Source organism: Rhinolophus hipposideros (genome assembly GCF_964194185.1).
Source record: "Rhinolophus hipposideros genome assembly, chromosome: 8".
Taxonomy (NCBI): Eukaryota; Metazoa; Chordata; class Mammalia; order Chiroptera; family Rhinolophidae; genus Rhinolophus; species Rhinolophus hipposideros.
In genome coordinates, this window is record NC_138054.1 from 82,899,791 (window position 1) to 82,920,923 (window position 21,133).

Consider the following 21,133-nt stretch of genomic DNA (forward strand, 5'->3'; position numbering starts at 1 on the left):
CGTTCAAACCTGCATTGTTAAAGGGTCACCTCCGGGCTTGGGAATCGTGCATGAGGGCTGACTAGTTGTATGCGGCTTTTCGACTGCATGGGAGGTTGGCATCCCTAATCCCCAAGTTGTTCAGGGGTCAACAGTAGTGTATTCTAATTATTTGGAAAGTGGTGTTGAACATTTCAGCTTTGTACTAACTAAATTCTAACTTTCAGTTCTAAAATTTAAACTTAACGCCATACTAAAAATTTTTACCTGCTTCCTCCACTCCACTCGCCTTCTCAGGATGAATAGAATAGTAGTGTATGAGTAGAGCCATTGTCAATCTCATTGGATGTCGTGTATGTCAGCTTGGTTTCTTTGTTTCCTATGAGAGAATTTTAGATGGTCTGTCCATTCGTGTCTGTTCTCACCCCTTCCAGCGCAACGCCTTCGCCAATGACACCATCCCTTCCGAGAGTTACATCAGTGCCGTGCAGGCCGCTCACCTGGGGACTCTCTGTGGCCAAAGTCTGCCTCTGGCTGCTTCCCTGAAGCACACTCTCCTCTCACTGGTCAGATTGACTGGAGATCTTATTGTGTGAGTACCTGCTACATCGCTCATGTTCTGTCTGCAGAAGGCAAGGTTTTTGAAATAACTATGTAATTGTGCTTTTTGTGTATGTTTCTGTAGCAAAGAGAGCTGTTGCTTGCTTGCTTTATTCATTCATTCATTCATTCATTCATTCATCTTAAACACCAAAAAAATGTTTTAATTAACTTTCAGAAAGTATAGTGTAGTACGTATATGCATAAGAAAAAAACCCAGCATTTTATTGGCACTTACAGAGTTGCAAATCATTTGCTTAACATTTTTTATATTTAAGTTCATGGATGATCAAGAGCCTGTTGCTTGAGAGAGTGAGTGTTTAGAATGATTTCTGACTTAGGTCTGAGGAGAGCAGTGTGCCTCCTCCCCTCTTTCTGTGTAGACTTTTTCAGAAGGGGCATGCTGGCTGAAATCATCCTGTGATTTGGAGGTGCTTTAGGTGTAGATTTTAAGGTGGCAATGATGTATTTGAAATCGTTTCTCTAGAATCATTGCAGGAGTTAGACATTGTCATTTGGGGACTAGGGCAGGCCATGGAGGGGCTATTTTGTCTTCCTGTAATAGGTCACAGGTAAAGTCCGATATCAGATTGCCTTGAAAATGATTCAGATTTGGCAGTTCTTTTAGAAGAGTTGTCTGGGATGGGTTATTAGCTTAGGTTTTAGTTAATTTCTTTTCTATTATAAAATATATCGTATTAATTTAACATTTTAGTAAGTGGATTTTTCATATGGAACTGATTTTTGCTTTCGATATGCGTATAATAATGAAAAAGAAGACTATGAGATTGTATCATTATATCTATGTAAAAAACAACGACCAAAGGAAAAAGGACTGGAATCAAAGTCCTTCCTCTCAACCATGATTGAATTGCCCTGTCCTGCCCTTGCGGTTCTTTGGAGGAGTGTATGCACTAACTTGGTTCCATTTTCCTTGCTGAAGTTGGTCGGATGAGATGAACCCACCACAGGTAATTCGGACCCTGCTCCCCCTTCTTCTGGAGTCGAGCACTGAGAGCGTTGCTGAGCTCAGCAGCAACTCCCTGGAGCGCATCCTGGGCCCGGCAGAGTCTGATGAGTTCTTGGCTCGCGTTTATGAAAAGCTGATCACTGGCTGTTACAACATTCTGGCCAATCATGCGGATCCCAATAGGTGAGCCTGGTCCAGGAAAACAGTCAGGTTCCTGTGACCTCCTGCTCCTGTCAGTGAAATGTACCAACACTGGCCTCTTACGTCATTAATTGCTTCTTATTGTGCTTTTGAACAGAAAGTTCTGTACTTGTTGCATTTTGTGTTTTTGTGGACCTGCATGAAAGGTTCTTTGGAATCCGCTTTTGTGGTTAATTCTTAGGAATAAACATTAAGGAAATGGTAGGCTTAAATGTTCAGATTTGGAAACGTTAAATAACAGATGCTTATCAAGCGCTGTACTAGTTGTGATGAAGTTTACAAAGAAACTTGATAAAGTCTCTAATATGTTTGTGACCATGCTTCTGAGATGGGTGGTGTGTGAAGTTAGGCAGTCTCACAGCACTGTTTCCCTTTCATGGTTTAGACCACATTGACGTAGGCAAGCCATAAGGAATAGTTCAGCAAGTCGCAGTTTTACCCCCTGAGAACTATAAGGGGTCTAAGTAGTGGGATTGCCTGTCTTTTTGTTGTGGAGGAGACCAGGTTTTCATCATGCACTCCTTTTGTCCCCCTCTCCTTCCTTTCTTCTCTTTCTCCTTCTTTCCTTTCTTCCTTCTTTCCTTCCTTCCTTCCTTTCTTCTTTCCTTCCTTCCTTCTTCCACCCCTCTTTCCCTCCCTCCCTCCACAACAATGATCCTTTGGACTCTCAGCCATTGACTACATCAGTTAGCCCAAATTTTAGGAATTTTTTTTATTTTATTACAGTTTAATTTATCAGATATTTATTGAGCACCTATTGCTAAGCTTTGACAAAACAAAGTTGAATGTTACCCTCAAGGTTTAGTTATAAACAAAACTTTGGGTTTTTGAAAATCAGTCTTAGGAGGACATTGAAACACACCTTTATTTTTGGTAGTTAATCTTTCTTTTTGATACTCAGTGGACTGGATGAATCCATCTTGGAGGAATGTCTCCAGTATTTGGAAAAGCAACTGGAAAGCAGCCAGGCTCGTAAAGCTATGGAGGAATTTTTCTCTGACAGGTGAGCTGTATTTTGTTTGATCCAGTGACCAGTTTGTGAATGCCTCCTGAAAGCAAGGAGCTGGATATGTTGACGTAAGTGTTCTTTCTCAGGGAAGACTTAAGGCCTGCTTAGGTGTATACACACAGAACTGCGAGAGGACTCAGCTTCATTGCTGGCTCCTCGAGCTTATTGATGAGGACTTGATTTCATGAACATCTTGTGTTGTTGACTCACAAATGACCAGTTCCCCTAGAGAAGATGAGATTGTGAAGAAGTGGAAACGGGTGGCTTAATGTGATTCTTTCAATTTTTTTCCCTTCCTGCCTCCCAGTGGAGAACTTGTGCAGATCATGATGGCAACAGCCAATGAGAACCTCTCTGCTAAATTCTGTAACCGAGTTTTGAAATTCTTCACCAAACTCTTCCAGCTGAGTGAGTGACAGCTTTTAGTAATCTTCTTATGGGAACTTTGATGTCAAGCTAATACTGTGCCTATCTTCTGCCCGAGTTTAACTACAGCATGAAAATGCTAACAAGTGAAGAGAATCCCTCAGAAAGTTTGGAAGGAAGTGGAAAACTTGCTTGAAGCCTTTCCCCTTTCTTGGCTCACATTTTGCGCCTTCCTCCCTTTCCCCCTGCCCTCCCTCCACTGACCTTGGCCTCTTGGTCTGTCCCTAGCGGAGAAGAGCCCTAACCCGAGCCTTCTGCATCTCTGTGGCTCTCTGGCGCAGCTGGCTTGTGTGGAGCCTGTACGTCTCCAGGCCTGGCTCACCCGCATGACTGCATCGCCCCCCAAAGATTCTGATCAGCTGGATGTGATTCAGGAGAACCGGCAGCTGTTGCAGTTATTGACGACATACATTGTTCGGGAAAACAGGTAGCACTCTGTTTATGTCACGTATCTCCAATGATTCCAGAAATGTGTTGAGAGCAGTTGCAGCTATCTTTCCTTTAGGCATCTGTCGTTAGCATTTTCAGTGATCCCATAGCTCCCTTCACTAGACTCAAGGAGCTTAGTAGGGCTCCTTGATTTTTCCCATGGAAAAACTTGAAATGACTTGACCTGTCAGTTGTAACCAAGGTGACTGTTTTGTGTGCTCTAGTGGCCCAAGTCCAAAGTATATATAGTCATGTATTTAATGTTTAATTTAAAACTTCTTTTAATTACTCTTACAAATTTACAGGTACATTGAATCAGATTTCTGTTGATTACTCACCAATTTGCTATTTCTTTTCTACCAGCCAAGTCGGGGAAGGTGTGTGTGCTGTGCTTCTGGGTACCCTGATCCCCATGGCAACAGAGATGCTGGCCAATGGTGATGGTACTGGTTTCCCTGAACTCATGGTTGTGATGGCCACCTTGGCCAGCGCCGGTCAAGGTGCTGGTCATCTTCAGCTTCATAATGCCGCTGTGGATTGGCTGAGTAGATGGTAAGATGACAAAACCGGAGGAACCCGCCCTTAGGTCATAACATTGCTCTTAGATAAAGGGGGGAAGAAGGAACTGCAGGTTTTTGTCTTTGTATCTCAGTGTGAGTATAAAAGAAACTTGAATCTCTGCCTTTTTATTGAGGATTGAGGGAGTAACCAATAACTCTGTTCACTTTAGAGTTAATATTCCTTAATTTCTTAGTAGTGTTTCCGGTTCATTCCTAGAAGAAGTCTTGGGGAAAGTGTACTGTCCGTGATAAGGCCAGGGCACCCCAACCTCTGGTTTACCTACGTGGTTTTCTAAGAATTCCTTTGCTTATGTATTCCTTTGCTTATAACGTCCACAAGTTGATGCAAGATTCATGAAAATGTTTCTTTTCTTTGGTTCCTTAGATGATTTTGTGTCTCCCCCCCCCCTTTTTTTTTCTTTGGGACAGCAAGAAATATCTTTCACAGAAGAATGTGGTTGAAAAACTGAATGCCAATGTAATGCATGGAAAGGTAAGAAAAATGAGGAGTGACAACAGTCAAGGGGTGATGATTCTGTGTTTGTGGTCAGATGGAAGTCTGTCTTTCCCATTGGCTTCTGTCCCTGCCAGTCTACAGAGCACAACACTACAATCTCAAAGACCTAGAAGTGTGATATTTCTAACTGCATGTCCTCAGGCTTCTTTTGGGTGGCAAGAGGTGGTAGGAAGGAAATGTTCTAGTAAACAAACATCCACCAGAATCCTTCTTGAAACATAGTGAATTCCTGCTATTTTTCCATACTGATAATGCATCAGAAAATGGTCCCCTGCTCCTGCATGGGAACTGTGCTCTCCGAGTGGGTATAAGATGGGATTGCAGACTACCTCTTCAGCTCCAGTTCAGATGCTAGAGTTATTTCCTTTGCCTGAACGGTCAGGTCACTGTGTTGAGAAAAAAAGGGGTTGAAACTGACAGAAATCTAACATTCAGGCATTTTCCTCCCTTACCCAACTCAGGAACTTCACCTAGGGGGCTAAGGACAGATAACCGGCCTTTGAGACCCACCACGGCACCGTTCGTTCCTCTCTGGTTTCTTGCTCATCTTTATCTTTTCAGTTCTGAACAGTCAGAGTACAGAGTGAGGAGCTGAGCAATCTGAGGCTTTGATGCCAGGCGCTTGGGTTTGTTAGAAAAGCACGACCACCTGCGGTGCTTTGCTGGACACTTTCACTTGATCCCTGAAGCTATTTCTCCTGAAGATCCATTGAAAACCCAATAATTTAAATGTCTTTAACTAACGGTTTAAAAAATGCTAATAAGAGCCTATTCGTACTTTGAATCTAGTCTTTTCTTGAATGGTTTTTTGTTGCCATTTTTAGTCTTTCTTTCCTCATTTCAATTTTACAAGATTTTGTAGAGACTTATTTTTGTGCTTAAGAATAAATGAATGTGCAGTAATTTAGTACAATTTATTGACTAGCTACATGGTGCTGAGAGCTAGGGAAATGGATAATTAATTTTTTTCGTGCCTTTTTTTTTTTTTGGTTTTATACCATTCCTCTGAAATTGAGCTTTATTGGCGAAAGCTTGAGAAAACGTAGTTTACAGAATGATGAAATAAGGAGAACTGAGTTTCCTCTGGCTGGGGGTCTTCTCTTGTAGCATGTGGCGGTCCTGGAGTGCACGTGCCATATCATGTCTTACTTGGCTGATGTCACTAATGCCCTGAGCCAGAGTAACGGTCAAGGCCCGAGTCAACTCTCCGTGGACGGGGAAGAGCGGGCCATCGAGGTGGACTCCGACTGGGTGGAGGAGCTGGCCGTGGAAGAGGAGGACTCGCAGGCTGAGGACTCGGTGAGTACCGGCTCACCATGGGGCGGCCCACGGGCGACTGTGGAGTGCTTGTGCACAGTCACGCTGACAAGCCCTTGGCCTACCCTTCCAGCCCTGGAGCCTCAGGATGCTTCCCGGTCCTCCCTGCTTTCTCCCAGCTTACACAATTAATGCCAGGATGACTCTCCAGGCCACAGAGCGAGCTGTAGGGACCTCAGCTCCTCAGCTCCTGGAAAAGGGCTATTTAATAAGCATTGCCTTCTTCCAGCCAGACTCATTTATCCTGCTATCGCGTAGTTATTGCATCCAAAAAGCATTTCAGGGGTGAGTTCTTCTTGGGAGTGGGGTGAGCACTTATGTAGAGAAGGCATGAGATTTCTCTCTCTCTTAATCACAAAGCTCCTAAGGTCACACCTGAAATTGTAGCACATTTGCAGTGTGTATGACGTTTCCACTAGGAGCAGGTTTCTGCTGGCCATTTATGAGTCGACTGTTTACATAAGGGTGTGTTTTTGTGGGTGTCTGTATGGTGCGGAGGGATATATTTCTGATTAAAAAGACTTATGTCTTTGAAGGATGAAGATTCTCTTTGCAATAAACTCTGCACTTTCACCATCACTCAGAAAGAATTCATGAACCAGCATTGGTAAGAGGAGTTCTTCCTTTTAGGTAAGGGTGTGCCAGGCCTTGAGCGTGGTGATCTTGGGCTCATTTGCTGGTGTTTATTCTTCGTAGGTACCACTGTCACACCTGCAAGATGGTGGATGGGGTGGGTGTGTGCACAGTGTGCGCCAAGGTGTGCCACAAGGACCACGAGATTTCCTACGCCAAGTATGGATCCTTCTTCTGTGACTGCGGAGCCAAGGAAGATGGCAGCTGTTTGGTGAGAGATTGCACCATTTGCTGGGCTGTCAGGGGTGACTGGGTAGTGACCCGGAGTGCGTAAGCCAAACTGGGTAATTCCCACGTCACCTTCATGATGGCCTGGGTCCAGGAGTAATGTCTGGTTCTGTCACTGATCATGGCTTCAGCACTTCACTTAGAATGTTAGAACTTGCAGGGTCCTTAGAGATCTTGCAGGAGGTCCTAAGACCTCCCCATGATTTCAGAGGTTATACTCAAGACCTGCTGCTGTGAGTGGGTACATATTACGTATTAGGTGAATACTATGAAGATCAGAATTCAGGCTTTCAGATAGCGTTTAAATGGCTCGCCAATTTCTCCTTTGGGTCAGATTTTCTTCCAAGATCTCAGGCAATATTTCATCTGTGCTTGTGGCAAGAGCTTAGGGCGTCTGACGTGTTCTGTCCCCAGGCGCTGGTGAAGCGAACACCCAGCAGTGGCATGAGCTCCACCATGAAGGAGTCAGCATTTCAGAGTGAACCCAGGGTTTCGGAGAGTCTGGTGCGCCACACCAGCACGTCCCCAGCTGACAAGGCTAAAGTCACCATCAGTGATGGGAAGAGTGCTGACGAGGAGAAACCCAAGAAGAGCAGCCTGTGCCGCACCGTGGAGGGCTGCCGGGAGGAGCTGCAGGACCAGGTGGGTTCTGGTGTTGCCCAGCACCTCGGGCAGAGGGCAGAGCCGGGCCAGGTGGTTCACAAGCAAACCGTGCACAGGGCTCTCCATGGAGCCCCACTGGTGGGACTTGGAGTTGCTTCTCCTTTCTCGAAGTGTACTTGTTTCCACAGTGTGGACTTGAACAGTATGTGTCATCAGTCGTACCTCATAGGGAAAGGATGTATGACTGTGGAGGGTTATGGGGGTTTGTGGAAGGGTACATTTTAGTTGTGTAATACTCGAGAACACCCTTTCTTGGCTGGGGTTCCTCATCTGAATCAAGGAATACAGGAAGTGATTATTTTCTCAGTTTTCCCAAGGATGGTATATAACTAGAACCATTCCAGTTTCATAGGAGAGAAGTTAGCTAATTCTGCATGATGGACACGTTTGAATATTAGGCTGTGTAGGAGTCCTGGTTTAGAAAGATTGCTCCGTAGTTAGTAGCATAGTAGCATGCTGACTAAGTCAAATCCAGCCTTATGGACAGAATGAGATGATTTTCCGTAATGGGTTCTTAGGGTGGATACTGGAAGATTGTTATGAGTATGACCCATTATTTTTCTGTCTTTTTTTTTTCACTTGTGTATTTGGATTTTTCTCAGGCCAATTTCTCCTTCGCTCCTCTCGTGTTAGACATGCTCAATTTCCTCATGGATGCCATTCAGACCAACTTTCAGCAGGCTTCAGCCGTGGGGAGCAGCAGCCGGGCCCAGCAAGCCCTCCGTGAGCTGCACACGGTGGACAAGGTGGTTGAGATGACAGACCAGCTGATGGTGAGTGTGTCAGGTGGGTGGGTGTTGGAACCAGCCTCCTTACTGAGATGCCAAAGTGCGCTAGAGACTGAGGAATATCCTTAGAACAGGCAAGCCCTGGCCTTTCAGAACTTAGGACCTCAGGTGACAGCCGGTGTGAAAACCAGCACCTGGGGTGTGTCTTCAGAAGATGTCATTTGGACCAACCCAGCGAATAGGGCCCCTTTTCAGTTCATATAAATAAATGAACTACCAAGATGTGAGGAGCTTCATTTGGAGGCAGTTTACAATAGAAATTTATTCCGCATATCAAATAGAAAACCTCCTGTGTCTTCTGCCCTGAGGCTCATCTAGCTTACAAGAATAATGTTTGCCCTCTTTTGCTTTAAGTGACTTTCCTTTAGTTCTTCATATGACATGGGTTACAAGTTGTAAGCCATTATCTACTTTAAAACCTGTGCTGAGCACTGAATACAGGACTTCCGGTGGGGTCTGCACGGCCTCTTTCATGGAAAGTAAAGGGAAGTGTAAAATCAGTGAGGTGCGTGACTAGACCTCACCAGGTGACTGCTTTTAAGGGAAAAAAAGGTTCACTTGGAAATCCACACATATACATACACATACGTATCTAGGTATTTAATTAAAATCAGTTTTACACAGTGGTTACACAGCAGTATGACAGAGGTTTCTGAATCCATGCCTTTAAAGCCGAGGTACCTGAATGTAAGGAGTAGAAGACACTTATGTGGTCCAGGATATGCTCCCTTCACTCTCCAAACAAACAAACAAACAAACAAAAAATAGTCACAATTTTAGAGCGGTTGTTTTTAGACTTTTCGATGTTAAAGATGAACCTAAAAAATACTGGGGTAGTATTGGTGTGGTGATCCATAAAGCCGCTGACTTTTAATTTTCCCAAGTTAGTGCAGTGAAGAAAAATTCCATTATCATCACCATATTTTATTTTTAAAAGGCATTTTAACATTTTTTAGAAGCCAAATTTTTTAGGAGGGTGCAGCTCACGGTGTCCCAGGCAGGGATCAAACTGGCATCCTTGGTGTTATTAGCACTGCGCTCTAACCAGCTGAGCTAACTGGTCACCCCCAAAGCCAGTACTTTTATTAATTAAATTTAGCTTTATGAAGCATTCACTGCATTGTTCTTATTGGACTGACAATAACTTTTCAAATTTACCTGTACCCATGCATTAGAGGTTGGAATCCCTTGCTCTTGAATGACCAAACCGTGTAGTATCTCGGTCGTGTGCACAGCGTATGAATCCACTTGAGCTTGCTTGCCTCATTACTGCCTGCTCTCTCTGCTTCCCTCTTTACCAGGTTCCCACCTTGGGCTCCCAGGAAGGTGCCTTTGAGAACGTCCGGATGAATTACAGCGGAGACCAGGGCCAGACCATTCGACAGCTAATCAGTGCCCACGTGCTCAGGCGGGTGGCTATGTGCGTGCTGTCCTCCCCCCACGGGCGCCGCCAGCACTTGGCTGTCAGCCATGAGAAAGGCAAGGTGGGTCCTCCAGTTCCTACCCACTTATTTAAGTCACGTTTGTCCTAAGTGCTAAGCAAAACAGATGACTATGCTCAGATTGGCCCTCTGGGGAATAGTCTGTCGGGTTCTAAGAATGCTTTAGGGACAGTTCTCCATGGGCATTTCTACCCTGAGTAGCATGATTAGACTTATACCTAGTATGGCGAGAACAAAGACTGGGTTTCCAATGGGTAAATTCCTACTCAAAGCATAGACTTCAAGCCCCCAGGGGAAGGTAATGACCAGCAGTTTCTAGGACAGTGTGGCTCCCAATCTTGCCCAGTTTGGTCACTCTGGGAGGCACAGACGGAGGGAGAAACGTCATCATAGGAAGGCTGAGTGTTCCCTGTTTAGTTCTGCCTGCCCCTCAGCTCTCTAAGGACACAGGGAAGGGTACTGCTGTGTTATAGAACCAGGAGAAGCTGGACGAGGGGTAGGTATCTTAATTCACGGTTTTCTGTATTCTGGCCTCTTCATCATCAGTAATGTTGTTTTAATCTTATCTGAAATAAAAAGCTAGAGGGATGAATAGTCCTTAAAACAGTTTGAAAATACTTCAAAAGCATTTCATAGAAAGCTAGAAAGGGCATAGTACAAAGGAATTTTTTTTTATTTTTATGAACATGATACAGAGAGAAATTGTTTTTATTATTCATCTGTTTGGTCCTAACTGGAAGGAGGAAATGAAAGACATCCCATACCTTTCAGTTAGGAGAAATAGAGGCCGGTATTGGTGTAGGATTTTCCTGAGAGACTTATCCACGATAAACACCTGCAAACTAGTAGCTGTTGAAGAAGCTTTTGTTTTGCTCTGTGTCCTCTGAGAGGACGAGGGGTAAGAATCAACTGGTAATTGTTCCTTTGCAGATCACTGTTCTGCAGCTCTCTGCACTTCTGAAGCAAGCAGATTCCAGCAAAAGGAAGTTGACTCTGACCCGCCTGGCGTCTGCCCCTGTCCCTTTTACTGTGCTGAGCCTCACTGGGAATCCGTGCAAAGAGGATTACCTGGCTGTGTGCGGGCTGAAGGTAACAGTCATGCTTCAGGGTTGGTGACCTACAGCTACGGTTACCTACAGTCACCTTCCCTCTCCTGTTCTCAGCACCACTTTCTCTTAACTTGCTGAGGTTAAACTTAAAAGCTGCTTAATGCAAGAGAAGTCTTTCTCTGAATTTCTTCCCTATTGCTTTTATATCGGAAATGTTCTTTGTGTCTCCTTGAAACCTGAATGTGTTATTAGACAGTCTGAATATTATCTGGAAGCAGGGACTATTAGGGAAGAAAAGGGAACAGTAGAACTCTGAAATGAATTAGCCTATTTCTAAATCATCTTTTAACCATGCTGTTCCTTCACCTGCGTCCAGGACTGTCACGTGCTGACCTTCAGTAGCTCAGGCTCTGTTTCGGATCACTTGGTGCTGCACCCCCAGTTGGCCACGGGGAACTTCATCATCAAAGCCGTGTGGTTACCTGGTTCACAGACTGAGTTAGCGATTGTCACTGCAGACTTCGTCAAGGTACAGTAACCACTCTTTGAATTTCTGATCTCCATTGTGTGCTGGCTTCTCCCAGAAACTAAAAATAAAAAATCCCAACATTTTGTTGCCTTTTGGCCCATTGCTGACTGAGCGGGAGCTTTCTGTGTGTAGCCAGTATGAAACCCATCCTGGTTCTGTCCCTGCTGTACCAAGTGCACAGCTGTCCCTTCATTTGTCACAGAATTTGTTGATGTGTCTTGCTTTCCTACTCATTTCTTGAGGGAGAGAAAAAGATGCTTTATTCCTCTTTATATGCTCAGGGCCGAACACTTACAGGTGCTGTTGAGTGGAGAATGCCCAGTATTCATCAGTTACAGCCCTTTGCATTCTCCAGGAGAATTTGAGGGTGCAGCTGAAATAGACCTCCCTTATTTCATCTGTCTTCCATCCGTCCCACAGATTTATGACCTGTCTGTTGATGCCTTGAGTCCAACCTTCTACTTTCTTCTGCCGAGCTCAAAGATAAGAGACGTTACCTTCCTCTTCAATGAGGAGGGAAAGAACATCGTGGTAATAATGTCTTCAGCTGGGTACATCTATACTCAGCTCATGGAGGAGGCCAGCAGTGCCCAGCAGGGACCCTTCTACGTTACGAATGTTCTGGAAATCAACCACGAGGACCTGAAGGTTAGAGCACATGTAGCCGATCCTTTCTATTCCAGATTTCATTAGCTTAGCAACTCTTCTGTTGTTGTTCTTGGCCTTTTTTTCTCTTTTCTTCTAGCTTTTTACCTAATTGCAAAAACTCTTGTCCTTTAGGACTAAGCTCATTCAATTTGATGTTTCTTTATTCTCACGTAATTCTAAGATTTGCCCACAGGGATCTCATGCTTAGACTACGAGAGCCTGTAGTAATGATTTAAAACTAATAACCAGCCAAGCTGGAAGCTGGTAGCCAAGGCCCCATGAGGAGTTCATGCAAATGCTGTGTCGCTCTCCTCACAGGACAGTAACAGCCAGGTGGCAGGCGGCGGCGTGTCTGTCTACTACTCTCACGTGTTGCAGATGTTGTTCTTCAGCTATTGTCAAGGCCGGTCCTTTGCAGCCACCATCAGCAGGACAACTCTGGAGGTGTTGCAGCTCTTCTCCATCAACATCAAAAGGTGAGCATGAGGCCTGAGTGTCCAGCTTCCCCAGCGCCCACAGGAATATGGAAGCCCACCCCCTTCCCAAGTGCCATCTGGTATGAATCTGGTAAAACTTGCTTCTCTCCAGCAAACCTCTCTGTCCCGTTAGGGGTCTTTAAAGTCAAGCAGCATCCAGTGTTGACACTTCGGGCTGTCTACATGGTTGGTAGACATGTAGACAGCCAAGCTAAAAGACCCCAAGCTAAAAGAGATAATTTGGGGGATGACTGTCACTCAGAAGGAAAAGCTATAGTCCAGGCAGCAAACCCGATTTTAATATGGTTACTGAGTTTTGAGAAGGGAAAGTAAGCTTCTCCTAGACACACAGCGCTGTCAAAATGCCCTTTAAGTTGTCCCCCTGGGGAATTTATCAGTAAATAGAACATGGTGTCGGTAGTGAGGGCATGGTTGGGGTTGGCAGAGGCTCCCATCACATTTCCAGATAGTAGAGGTATGTGTGAGGGAGTGAGTGTTTTATTCATGGAGGAGGAAGAAGAAGTTTAGGGTTTCTTACCATCTTTTCTTAATCTGATATTGAAGAGCCATTTTAGCATTTTGTGTCTGGTCTCTGTTTTGTGAATGACCTGGTTTGGGATGAAATAAAGTGGGTACCATTCAGATATAACTTCATCTACTTGGAGAGTCTTACTAGGAAAATGGATCATCAGCCTTGGGCATCTCTGTGGTCCTATGCAGTTGGCAGCCTCTAGGCACATAGGGTCACCTGTTCCCTCAGACAGTGGAACCTCACACAGTGGACCATGTGAGAGTATATACATATGTGTATATATGTATGTGTGTGCGTGTGTGTGTGCGTGCGTAGCTCAGAATAGAGCTGAGGCTCGTGGATAATTGAGTCCCTGAACAAATGTTGCTCTCAGAGTCAGGAATGTAGTAAGGACGGCTGTTAGGTCAAAGGAAGCACGAGTAATTGGTGATTGACACCTAACTGTGGCCACTTTTGTTGTGTGCAGTTCCAATGGTGGCAGTAAGACATCTCCTGCCCTTTGCCAGTGGTCTGAGGTGATGAACCACCCTGGCTTGGTGTGTTGTGTCCAGCAAACCACAGGTGTGCCACTGGTAGTCATGGTGAAACCAGACACTTTTCTTATTCAAGAGATAAAGACTCTTCCTGCTAAAGCAAAGGTTAGTGCCAGATTCTCCCATCACTGGATTCGACTGTGAACCTGGTCTAGTTTTGTATTTGTGTATTCTGCCACTTTTCCAGCTCTTTCGGTGGAGGTCTACAAAAGAATTGTGATCAGTTTTCTCCTAGATGCCTTCGCCATCCTTTGTAACCCGTAGCTGAGCACGAAACTAGTTGCTTCCCTGCCTCTTTCTCTCTGTAGGTTCTGACCTGTGGGTGTGGGAACTGATATCCCCCCTTGTCCCCTGCCCCTAGATCCAAGACATGGTCGCCATTAGACACACAGCCTGCAACGAGCAGCAGCGGACCACCATGATCTTGCTGTGTGAGGACGGCAGCCTGCGCATTTACATGGCCAACGTGGAGAACACCTCCTACTGGCTGCAGCCGTCACTGCAGCCCAGCAGTGTCCTCAGCGTAATGAAGCCTATTCGAAAGCGGAAAGCGGCTACCATCAGTAAGGCGCCTCCTCAGAGACTGGTGGGGGAGTGGGAATGGCGTCTTCTAGATGATGACCCAGCGTAGACTGTTGTAAATGTCCATGAAGAGTTGGTGACTGTCCCGCTTGCACGTTTTGTAAAGGTAGGGATATATGCTAGCTCGTTTCCCAAAAGCAGAGTCAAGTTTCCTGAAGCCACCAATGGTCTGTGTGGCTTGTAGAGACACATTGTACAAATGGGAAAGCACGCGTTGGCTCTCAACTTCAGGCCAGCCATTCTTAGGTGCCTGGGAAAGAAATTTCTCCTGGACCTTGTTTGAGAGACTTTACTCTGGGTTTGGGGAAAATGGCTTGCCTGATGTGAAGTGCGAGGTGGAACTGATGGAAGGGTTGGTCCTTCAGGTGGTTAATGTCTCGCTGAGTAGTGAAGCACCCATCCTAGGTCTCCCAGGTGGGAGTCTTGCTCCTTCCTGACTGTGGAGGACTCAGCGGGGCATGAAAGCTTGAATTTAGGGCTGAATCTGGCTAAGCAAAGATGATTGCAGGGGCCATCCCATTACCTGAGATTTGTCCTTGAGTCTCTGTGTGAGGTCATGATGCAGCTCATCCTCCTGTGAAGAAGCAGTTTCTATTTTAAATAAACCAGCCGTGAGAGAACCTGGTGGTATTAACGGGACCCAACACCACCACCAGATTTCTTTGTCCTGCCAGGTTATAGGGATAGTGATGGTTGTACAGGTAACCACGTGTAGGCATCACGCTGATGCAGCGTTATCACCCAGAGCTTGTCTGGAAAGGTCAGAGTGTGCGTGTGGGCTCAGCGGGAAGGGGTCCTCACTGTGGCGTGGGCGCAGCGGTGGTAGAGACCCCACTTACCGACGCTCTCGGCAATCTGCTGCTGCTCTCCACAGCAACGCGCACGTCCAGCCAGGTGACCTTCCCCATTGACTTCTTTGAACACAACCAGCAGCTGACAGATGTGGAGTTTGGTGGTAATGACCTCCTGCAGGTCTATAATGCACAACAGATAAAGCACCGGCTGAATTCCACCGGCATGTATGTGGCCAACACCAAGGTGAGGACTGCGCCCGGCTGGGTTTGGTCCCTGGGGGGCAGGACTCATAAACAGTAGTGTTGAACACACCTGGGTTTAGACCCAAGTATAAAGTGGATACTCGCAGTCACTAACCCTTGCTTCGTGTTGTATGGCCCCCGGAGTAAATGATGTTCCCACTCCCGTGCACAAGGGCTCCTACTCCAACGTTACCAGTAGGGGTACTGTGCCGAGCGCAGCGGGGTGGTGAATGCTCGGGAGAAGCAAGCCTTGAGGAGAGTCTGCTTCCTGCCTCAATGTCCCCATCTTTGGGGGCAAGGAAGTCAGTACCGGGGAGCACCTGGGCTAACGGACCAGGATCACTAGGATCACACGTGGAGACCCTGTCAGGGGAGTGTGCAGCTTTGCCCCGAGGATCTTGTCTCGTCTCTGACGTGTGCCTTTCCTCCCTCCAGCCTGGTGGCTTCACCATTGAGATCAGTAACAACAACAGCACAATGGTGATGACCGGCATGCGGATCCAGATTGGGTCGCAGGCGATCGAACGGGCCCCAGCGTATATTGAGGTATTCGGCAGGACTATGCAGCTGAGCCTGAGTCGCTCGCGCTGGTTTGACTTCCCCTTCACCAGAGAAGAGGCCCTGCAGGCTGATAAGAAGCTGAACCTCTTCAGTGAGTCACCAGCCCCTGGCCCAGCCTGTGTCCCTTTGATAGTGGCTGCTCACTGAGGGGCCCTGCCCTGTGACCCTCCGGTACTCTGGGAACCCTCTGCTCTACTGATAGCTCAGTGCTCTCTCCTGAAACTCTGAGCTGCATTTGAGATACAAAGCAGGCAAGGTGACAGGAAGGGGAGCCACCTGCGAGTGGGAGGAGTAGAAATAGGGTACAGCTCGGCGTTGGGCTTCGCTTCCGTAGGCTTGCTGAAGGGGCTGCAAGGTTAGCGTGTGCAGTCGCAGGGCTTTCTTCAAGCAGAGATGAGGGCCTCGGGTCCCATGTCACTGGAGGGTGTTTAGCTAATGCCTTGCCTTGCCATGCTGTTGAAAACTAAACCCTCAGAGGACAAGTGCCTGAGCCGTCCATAAGGCTGGCATTGCTCTTTCTCTTGGAAATAGTTGCTTTTAGTGTAAAGGGTGATGATCCGTGAACAGAGGGCGTGCTCAGAGCTCCCTGGGGGTGGGGACGGGTGATACAGTCAGTACGCTGATGGCATCAGAGGATCCGACCCTTAAGTGATGGGGAGGGACTCTTCCGAGTATAGAGCTCATTGGCTCGTGGCCAGTGGAAGTGTTTCTTCACGTGTTCAGCATCTATACAAGATGAAATGCTGCTGAAGCCGGAGGAGACAAGGTTCCTCGACGACTGAAACCCACGTGGTTTGCTACTGTGCCCAGACTGGTCCGGCCTTTGCTTTGGAGGGCGGTGGTGGTGGCCCTTTAGAGAACGCGCTTCCTGAGGGTTTCTCTTGCTTACTGCAGTCGGAGCCTCAGTGGACCCCGCAGGTGTCACCATGATCGATGCTGTAAAAATTTATGGCAAGACTAAAGAGCAGTTTGGCTGGCCCGACGAGCCCCCGGAAGAATTCCCTTCTGCCTCCATCAGCAACATCTGCCCTTCCAACCTGAACCAGAGCAATGGCACTGGAGAGAGTGACTCCGCTGCCCCCGCCACCACCAGTGGAACTGTCCTAGAGAGGTACCAGCATGCACTTGGCAGGGCTTGACTTCAATTCTCACCAGTTTTCACTCTCCCTACAGAACCTGTGTCTTAAGAGAGAGCCTCTACTAACCGCCCAAGTCTCACCTGTGATTTTCGAGTTTTCACACAACTCCCCCACACTCAGTGTCTCCTCAGTGAGCAGACAAAGCCATCTGCCTCGTCTCTGCCCGCGGGCTCCTGTGCCTTCCCTTCATGCTCAGGCTCCCTTTGGAGTGGCCAGAGGCTGCTGACTAGAAGATGTTTAAGCTAGTGTTATGGATTAGGATCCAGTCTTGCTGAAGTTATAGGGGAAATCTTCCCTTTCATTCTGCTGTCATCATCTTCTCATCTTTCTCTGCAGCAGTTACTTACCGTGGTGATAACCGGGCTGCAGGCGGCTGCGTCTTGTAGCCGAGTTCAGAGCCTGCTAGGGCTCCCTCCAGTGGCCTTCTGAAGCATTGCGCTTGGCTTCTCTGTGCTAGGTAGCTACTGGTCTGCCATGGCAGACGAAGTAACTCATGATGTAAGATGTTGAGTTTCTTACATTGTAAGTCCTAAGAATAGCCTGGCTTGGAATCACTGCCCCCCAACAGCAGCCCTCCCCCTTTACTCTCTCTCTCTTTCTTTTTTCCCCTACCCTATTTCTCCTATTGTTTGCTTAGGATGTGTTTCCAGGTTTCTGATGAGCTTCACATTTTTTTCCTTTTTTTTTTTCTTTGCTTCTCCCCCAAGTTCTGAAACTGAGTCCCTAACCAAGCTGGACCGGTTAGTATGCCCTCTTTCTTTCCTCTGCACGAGTGAGTGTGTGTCAGAGAGCCGTGTAACCAATGGTGTGGCTTTGCATTGATCCTGCTTCTGTGGAAGAGTCCTCCTGCTTCTTTCTGTCCTGGTCCTTGCATGGCTGCAGAGCTGTCCCACGTAAAAGTGGGGTACGCGGAGGGTTGTACGTGTGCACTTGGTGTTGGCCGCTTCAGACTCTCTTGGCTTTCTTTCCTTCCCCCGTTCCTGTCTGGGCCCTCTCTGCAGTGGATGAGAAGGGGGGCGGGGGCGGCGGGACAGCGGAGACGTCCTACCATCTGAAAGGCCACTGGAGAGCGTGTTCTGTGCGACTCGTTTTGTGCCTCTCGTCCCTCTTCCCTAGTTCTTCACTCCTTCCTCTACCCCATGCCTTTCTCTCCAGCGGCCTTGTCAGGACTTGCCCTCTCTGTCCCAAGTGTCAACCGTCAGGGTGCCGCTCTCTTTACTGTGCCACGTGAAACTCAGGAGTCGGCCCTGGGTCGGGAGCATGTCACGCGGTACCCTTCAACACTTGGGTTTCCTGTTCCTTTCCTAAGAGAAAATGGCTCAGGTTGCTAAAGGTGCTTTGTAGTACCCTGTACATTTGTCAGTTGGCATGCTTCTGAAAATACAGTTTGCGCTTTTCCGCATACTTAGGGGCCCATAGACATTGCGTTTGTGCATTTTCTAGGAGGTGTCAGTAAACTAGAACCTTCCCTTCCCAGTGTAAGAAGGTGGCTCACCTCTCCCTTTGTGCATCCCCTGGCCCACGGATCTCTGGGCACCGGAGACCGTCAAGCCCTTCTCAGTGACCCTGCCACAGGCAGCAGGAGGAAGCACATCTATCTGTTCTGAGGAAGAAAAGGCCTGTCTTCGAGTTACGGATTATGAACTTGGCCTCAGGTTGCTCTCCAAGCAGGAGCCAGGTTCTTCTGGCCTGTGACACAGGGAAACAATATGCATGGTGCCTGTGGCAGGTCTTGTGCTTTGATTTTGTACTTGGCATTCGTTAGCGGTCCCCAAGGTCCTCACGTCTCTGGTCTGCACGGGCTAAAGCACAAGACGGAGAGAAGGGTGGTCGTGCTCAAGCCAGCTCCTTTGTCTCCCTAGGCTGGTCGTGAGTTCTTTGGAAGCCCTGGAAAGCTGCTTTGCGGTTGGTCCAATCATTGAAAAGGCAAGTTCCTCTTTCACAGTACTTGGGAGCTTTCTGAAGAGGCAGGGAGTCAGTGGAGTCCGAGGCCCCGGGAACCTAAAGAACATTTGTAGCATAACCTTGATTTTCAAAGAAGCTGCAAAGAAGCCTTCAGCTGCAGGCCTGCGGTCCTCCTTTTGGGGACCGATAGTGAGTATGCCACCGAGTAGGACGAGTGTTAGTAACAGAACATTGTTCTCTGAGTCACAGTCTTGGACTCAGTTTCTGCAGCTATATTGTGGGAGGATGACAGTTCCTGAAATTCTTTGTTTTGCTCTTTGTAGTCAGTCCATGGAGTATAACCTTGTCCGTGGCCTGGAAAGGAGGGAGGGGCAGGGTAGAGTGTGGACAGTGCATTCTGCATGGATTTGGCAGGGTTCGTGGTAACCCTGCTGTCTTCCATGTCAGGAAAGAAACAAGAACGCGGCTCAGGAGCTGGCCACTTTGCTGCTGTCCCTGCCGGCCCCCGCCAGTGTCCAGCAGCAATCCAAGAGCCTTCTGGCCAGCTTGCACACGAGCCGCTCGGCCTACCACAGCCACAAGGTAACCGTTTCCTCGCAGGGCTGCCTTCTGTACAGGCAGAAGCTGGGGCATGGACGGGATCAAGTAAGTTGGCTTTTCATATGCAAAGGAAGGTGGGAAAGGATGGCATTGAGGTTAGACCCTGCCACGCTACAGTGTCTCCCGAGAAATGAAAAGAACATCCCTGCAAACTGAAGACAAGCCAAACACTGGGCTCTTGGTTTGCAGTTATTTTTTTCTGTCATTCTTGTAGGATCAGCAAGATTTCCGAAAGAGAGGGAAGGTCATTCGAGTGGGTGGTTTCTCCCTGGAAGAGAGTGACAGGAGGGGGATCACTCAGGAGACCAGGGCTGTTGGTGTTTGCCTTCCGCCCACTGTGGCGTAACCCTCAATTTGGTGTTCTTGCCTGTGAGGACATTGGGGATGGTTGTGGGAGAGACTGAGGGGTAGATCTGGGGAGAAGCGGTTCTCACCTATGAAAGTAAGTCGCAGCCGAAGGCGATAAGTTAGGCCGGTTTCCGTAGATGTTTTTCAAAAAGATGACAGTTCAGGTCCATGAGGAAGAAGCCAGGCAGCCCAGGTGCCTTGGTTGGCATGTCTGCCTGCAACCCAGAGAACTGAGAAACACGGGTTTAACCTGCTGAACCTCCCCAGGAAGGGCAGCTTTGGAAACACGATCTTTGGGTGATACGAATTCACAAAGAAATGACTCTTTCTTCTGTAGGAAAGCGATCTGGGATATTGCAATTCTGGAGAATTGGGTGGTTTCTGATTTCTCCTTCATACTTTGATACTGATTTCGTGACTTTTGATTTCTTTTTTCATGCTTTGATATTTTATATACTAAGAAGTTGAACTCTGAAGAGTTGTTCCAGGGAGTTGGTGGTAATGAACATATTCTCTTGGGAGGAGGTCACCATCCTGATGATCCGCCAGCTCACCTCTCCTCTCTGCTTTAGTACCCAGCCCTTGCTTGTGGTTTATCCTCTGTGACCCTTCCGTTGTAGGATCAGGCCTTGCTGAGCAAAGCTGTGCAGTGTCTCAACACGTCCAGCACAGAAGGCAAGGACTTGGACCCCGAGGTCTTCCAGAGGCTGGTGGTCACAGCTCGCTCCATCGCCATCATGCGCCCCAGCAACCTTGTCCACTTCACGGAGTCCAAGCTGCCCCAGATGGAAACAGGTGAACTTGACCTGGATGGCCGTGGTCCTGAAATCTGCTTACTGCACCTTCCACACTCTTTCAGCCTCTTTTTCTCACTGGCCTCTGAGTGACTCCTTGCTCTCAGGCAGGGATTTTACTCTTGTGTCTTCTTATACCTTGTAGGGCTTGTGACATTAGGATTGTACCATTTTAAGTAATTGTGCTTTCCAGTGCTTATTCCTTGGAGTATTCTTGGATTTACTTAGTGCTCTAGACATCAGATAAAATCTATCACTGCCTCTTGCTATCCTCAGAGTATAGTTAAGCTTGGGCCCTGGTTGCTTTAAGGCCATAGGGTCATACCTTTTGCTTTCATGCTGTTGTTTTGCCATTACTTTATTAATATGTATAATGGCCTTTTTCCATGCTCAAGTCTATCTACTCTTCTCCTCATAGTGGCTGGGGACCAGACCTGTTTTGCCTTTATCAAATAGTTTATTGATGCCTTTACAATTCTCTGTTATGTACATGCTCCCATATGCTGTCATCATCTTGTTTTCCCTTCTAATTCTATAATCCAGGAATCATTCTAGAAAATCTCAGATGTTCCCCTAGTTTTTAGAAGTTGACTAGTTGGACCTGAGATCTCTGAATCCGCTGTAAAGATCCTCAATGC

General features: G+C 47.3%; 1 protein-coding gene across 8 annotated transcripts in view; it reads left to right on the top strand.

Moving 5' to 3' along the window:
• UBR4 (ubiquitin protein ligase E3 component n-recognin 4) overlaps positions 1–21,133 on the top strand; it is a 122,646-nt gene that overhangs the window by 36,179 nt on the left and 65,334 nt on the right. For 5 of the 8 annotated variants that reach the window (XM_081057012.1, XM_081057013.1, XM_081057015.1 and 2 more), the window contains exons 28-53: positions 414–571; positions 1,523–1,732; positions 2,652–2,753; positions 3,067–3,167; positions 3,414–3,612; positions 3,978–4,166; positions 4,604–4,667; positions 5,799–5,990; positions 6,545–6,615; positions 6,705–6,852; positions 7,284–7,511; positions 8,135–8,305; positions 9,622–9,804; positions 10,693–10,851; positions 11,188–11,340; positions 11,761–11,988; positions 12,307–12,464; positions 13,463–13,634; positions 13,891–14,092; positions 14,986–15,149; positions 15,584–15,800; positions 16,604–16,820; positions 17,556–17,588; positions 18,711–18,774; positions 19,201–19,335; positions 20,322–20,496. In XM_081057012.1, the coding sequence (XP_080913138.1) occupies positions 414–571; positions 1,523–1,732; positions 2,652–2,753; positions 3,067–3,167; positions 3,414–3,612; positions 3,978–4,166; positions 4,604–4,667; positions 5,799–5,990; positions 6,545–6,615; positions 6,705–6,852; positions 7,284–7,511; positions 8,135–8,305; positions 9,622–9,804; positions 10,693–10,851; positions 11,188–11,340; positions 11,761–11,988; positions 12,307–12,464; positions 13,463–13,634; positions 13,891–14,092; positions 14,986–15,149; positions 15,584–15,800; positions 16,604–16,820; positions 17,556–17,588; positions 18,711–18,774; positions 19,201–19,335; positions 20,322–20,496 (4,093 nt within the window). The remainder of the gene's footprint in view (positions 1–413; positions 572–1,522; positions 1,733–2,651; positions 2,754–3,066; positions 3,168–3,413; positions 3,613–3,977; positions 4,167–4,603; positions 4,668–5,798; positions 5,991–6,544; positions 6,616–6,704; positions 6,853–7,283; positions 7,512–8,134; positions 8,306–9,621; positions 9,805–10,692; positions 10,852–11,187; positions 11,341–11,760; positions 11,989–12,306; positions 12,465–13,462; positions 13,635–13,890; positions 14,093–14,985; positions 15,150–15,583; positions 15,801–16,603; positions 16,821–17,555; positions 17,589–18,710; positions 18,775–19,200; positions 19,336–20,321; positions 20,497–21,133) is intronic. The other 3 variants (XM_081057014.1, XM_081057018.1, XM_081057019.1) reach the window with 1 other exon arrangement.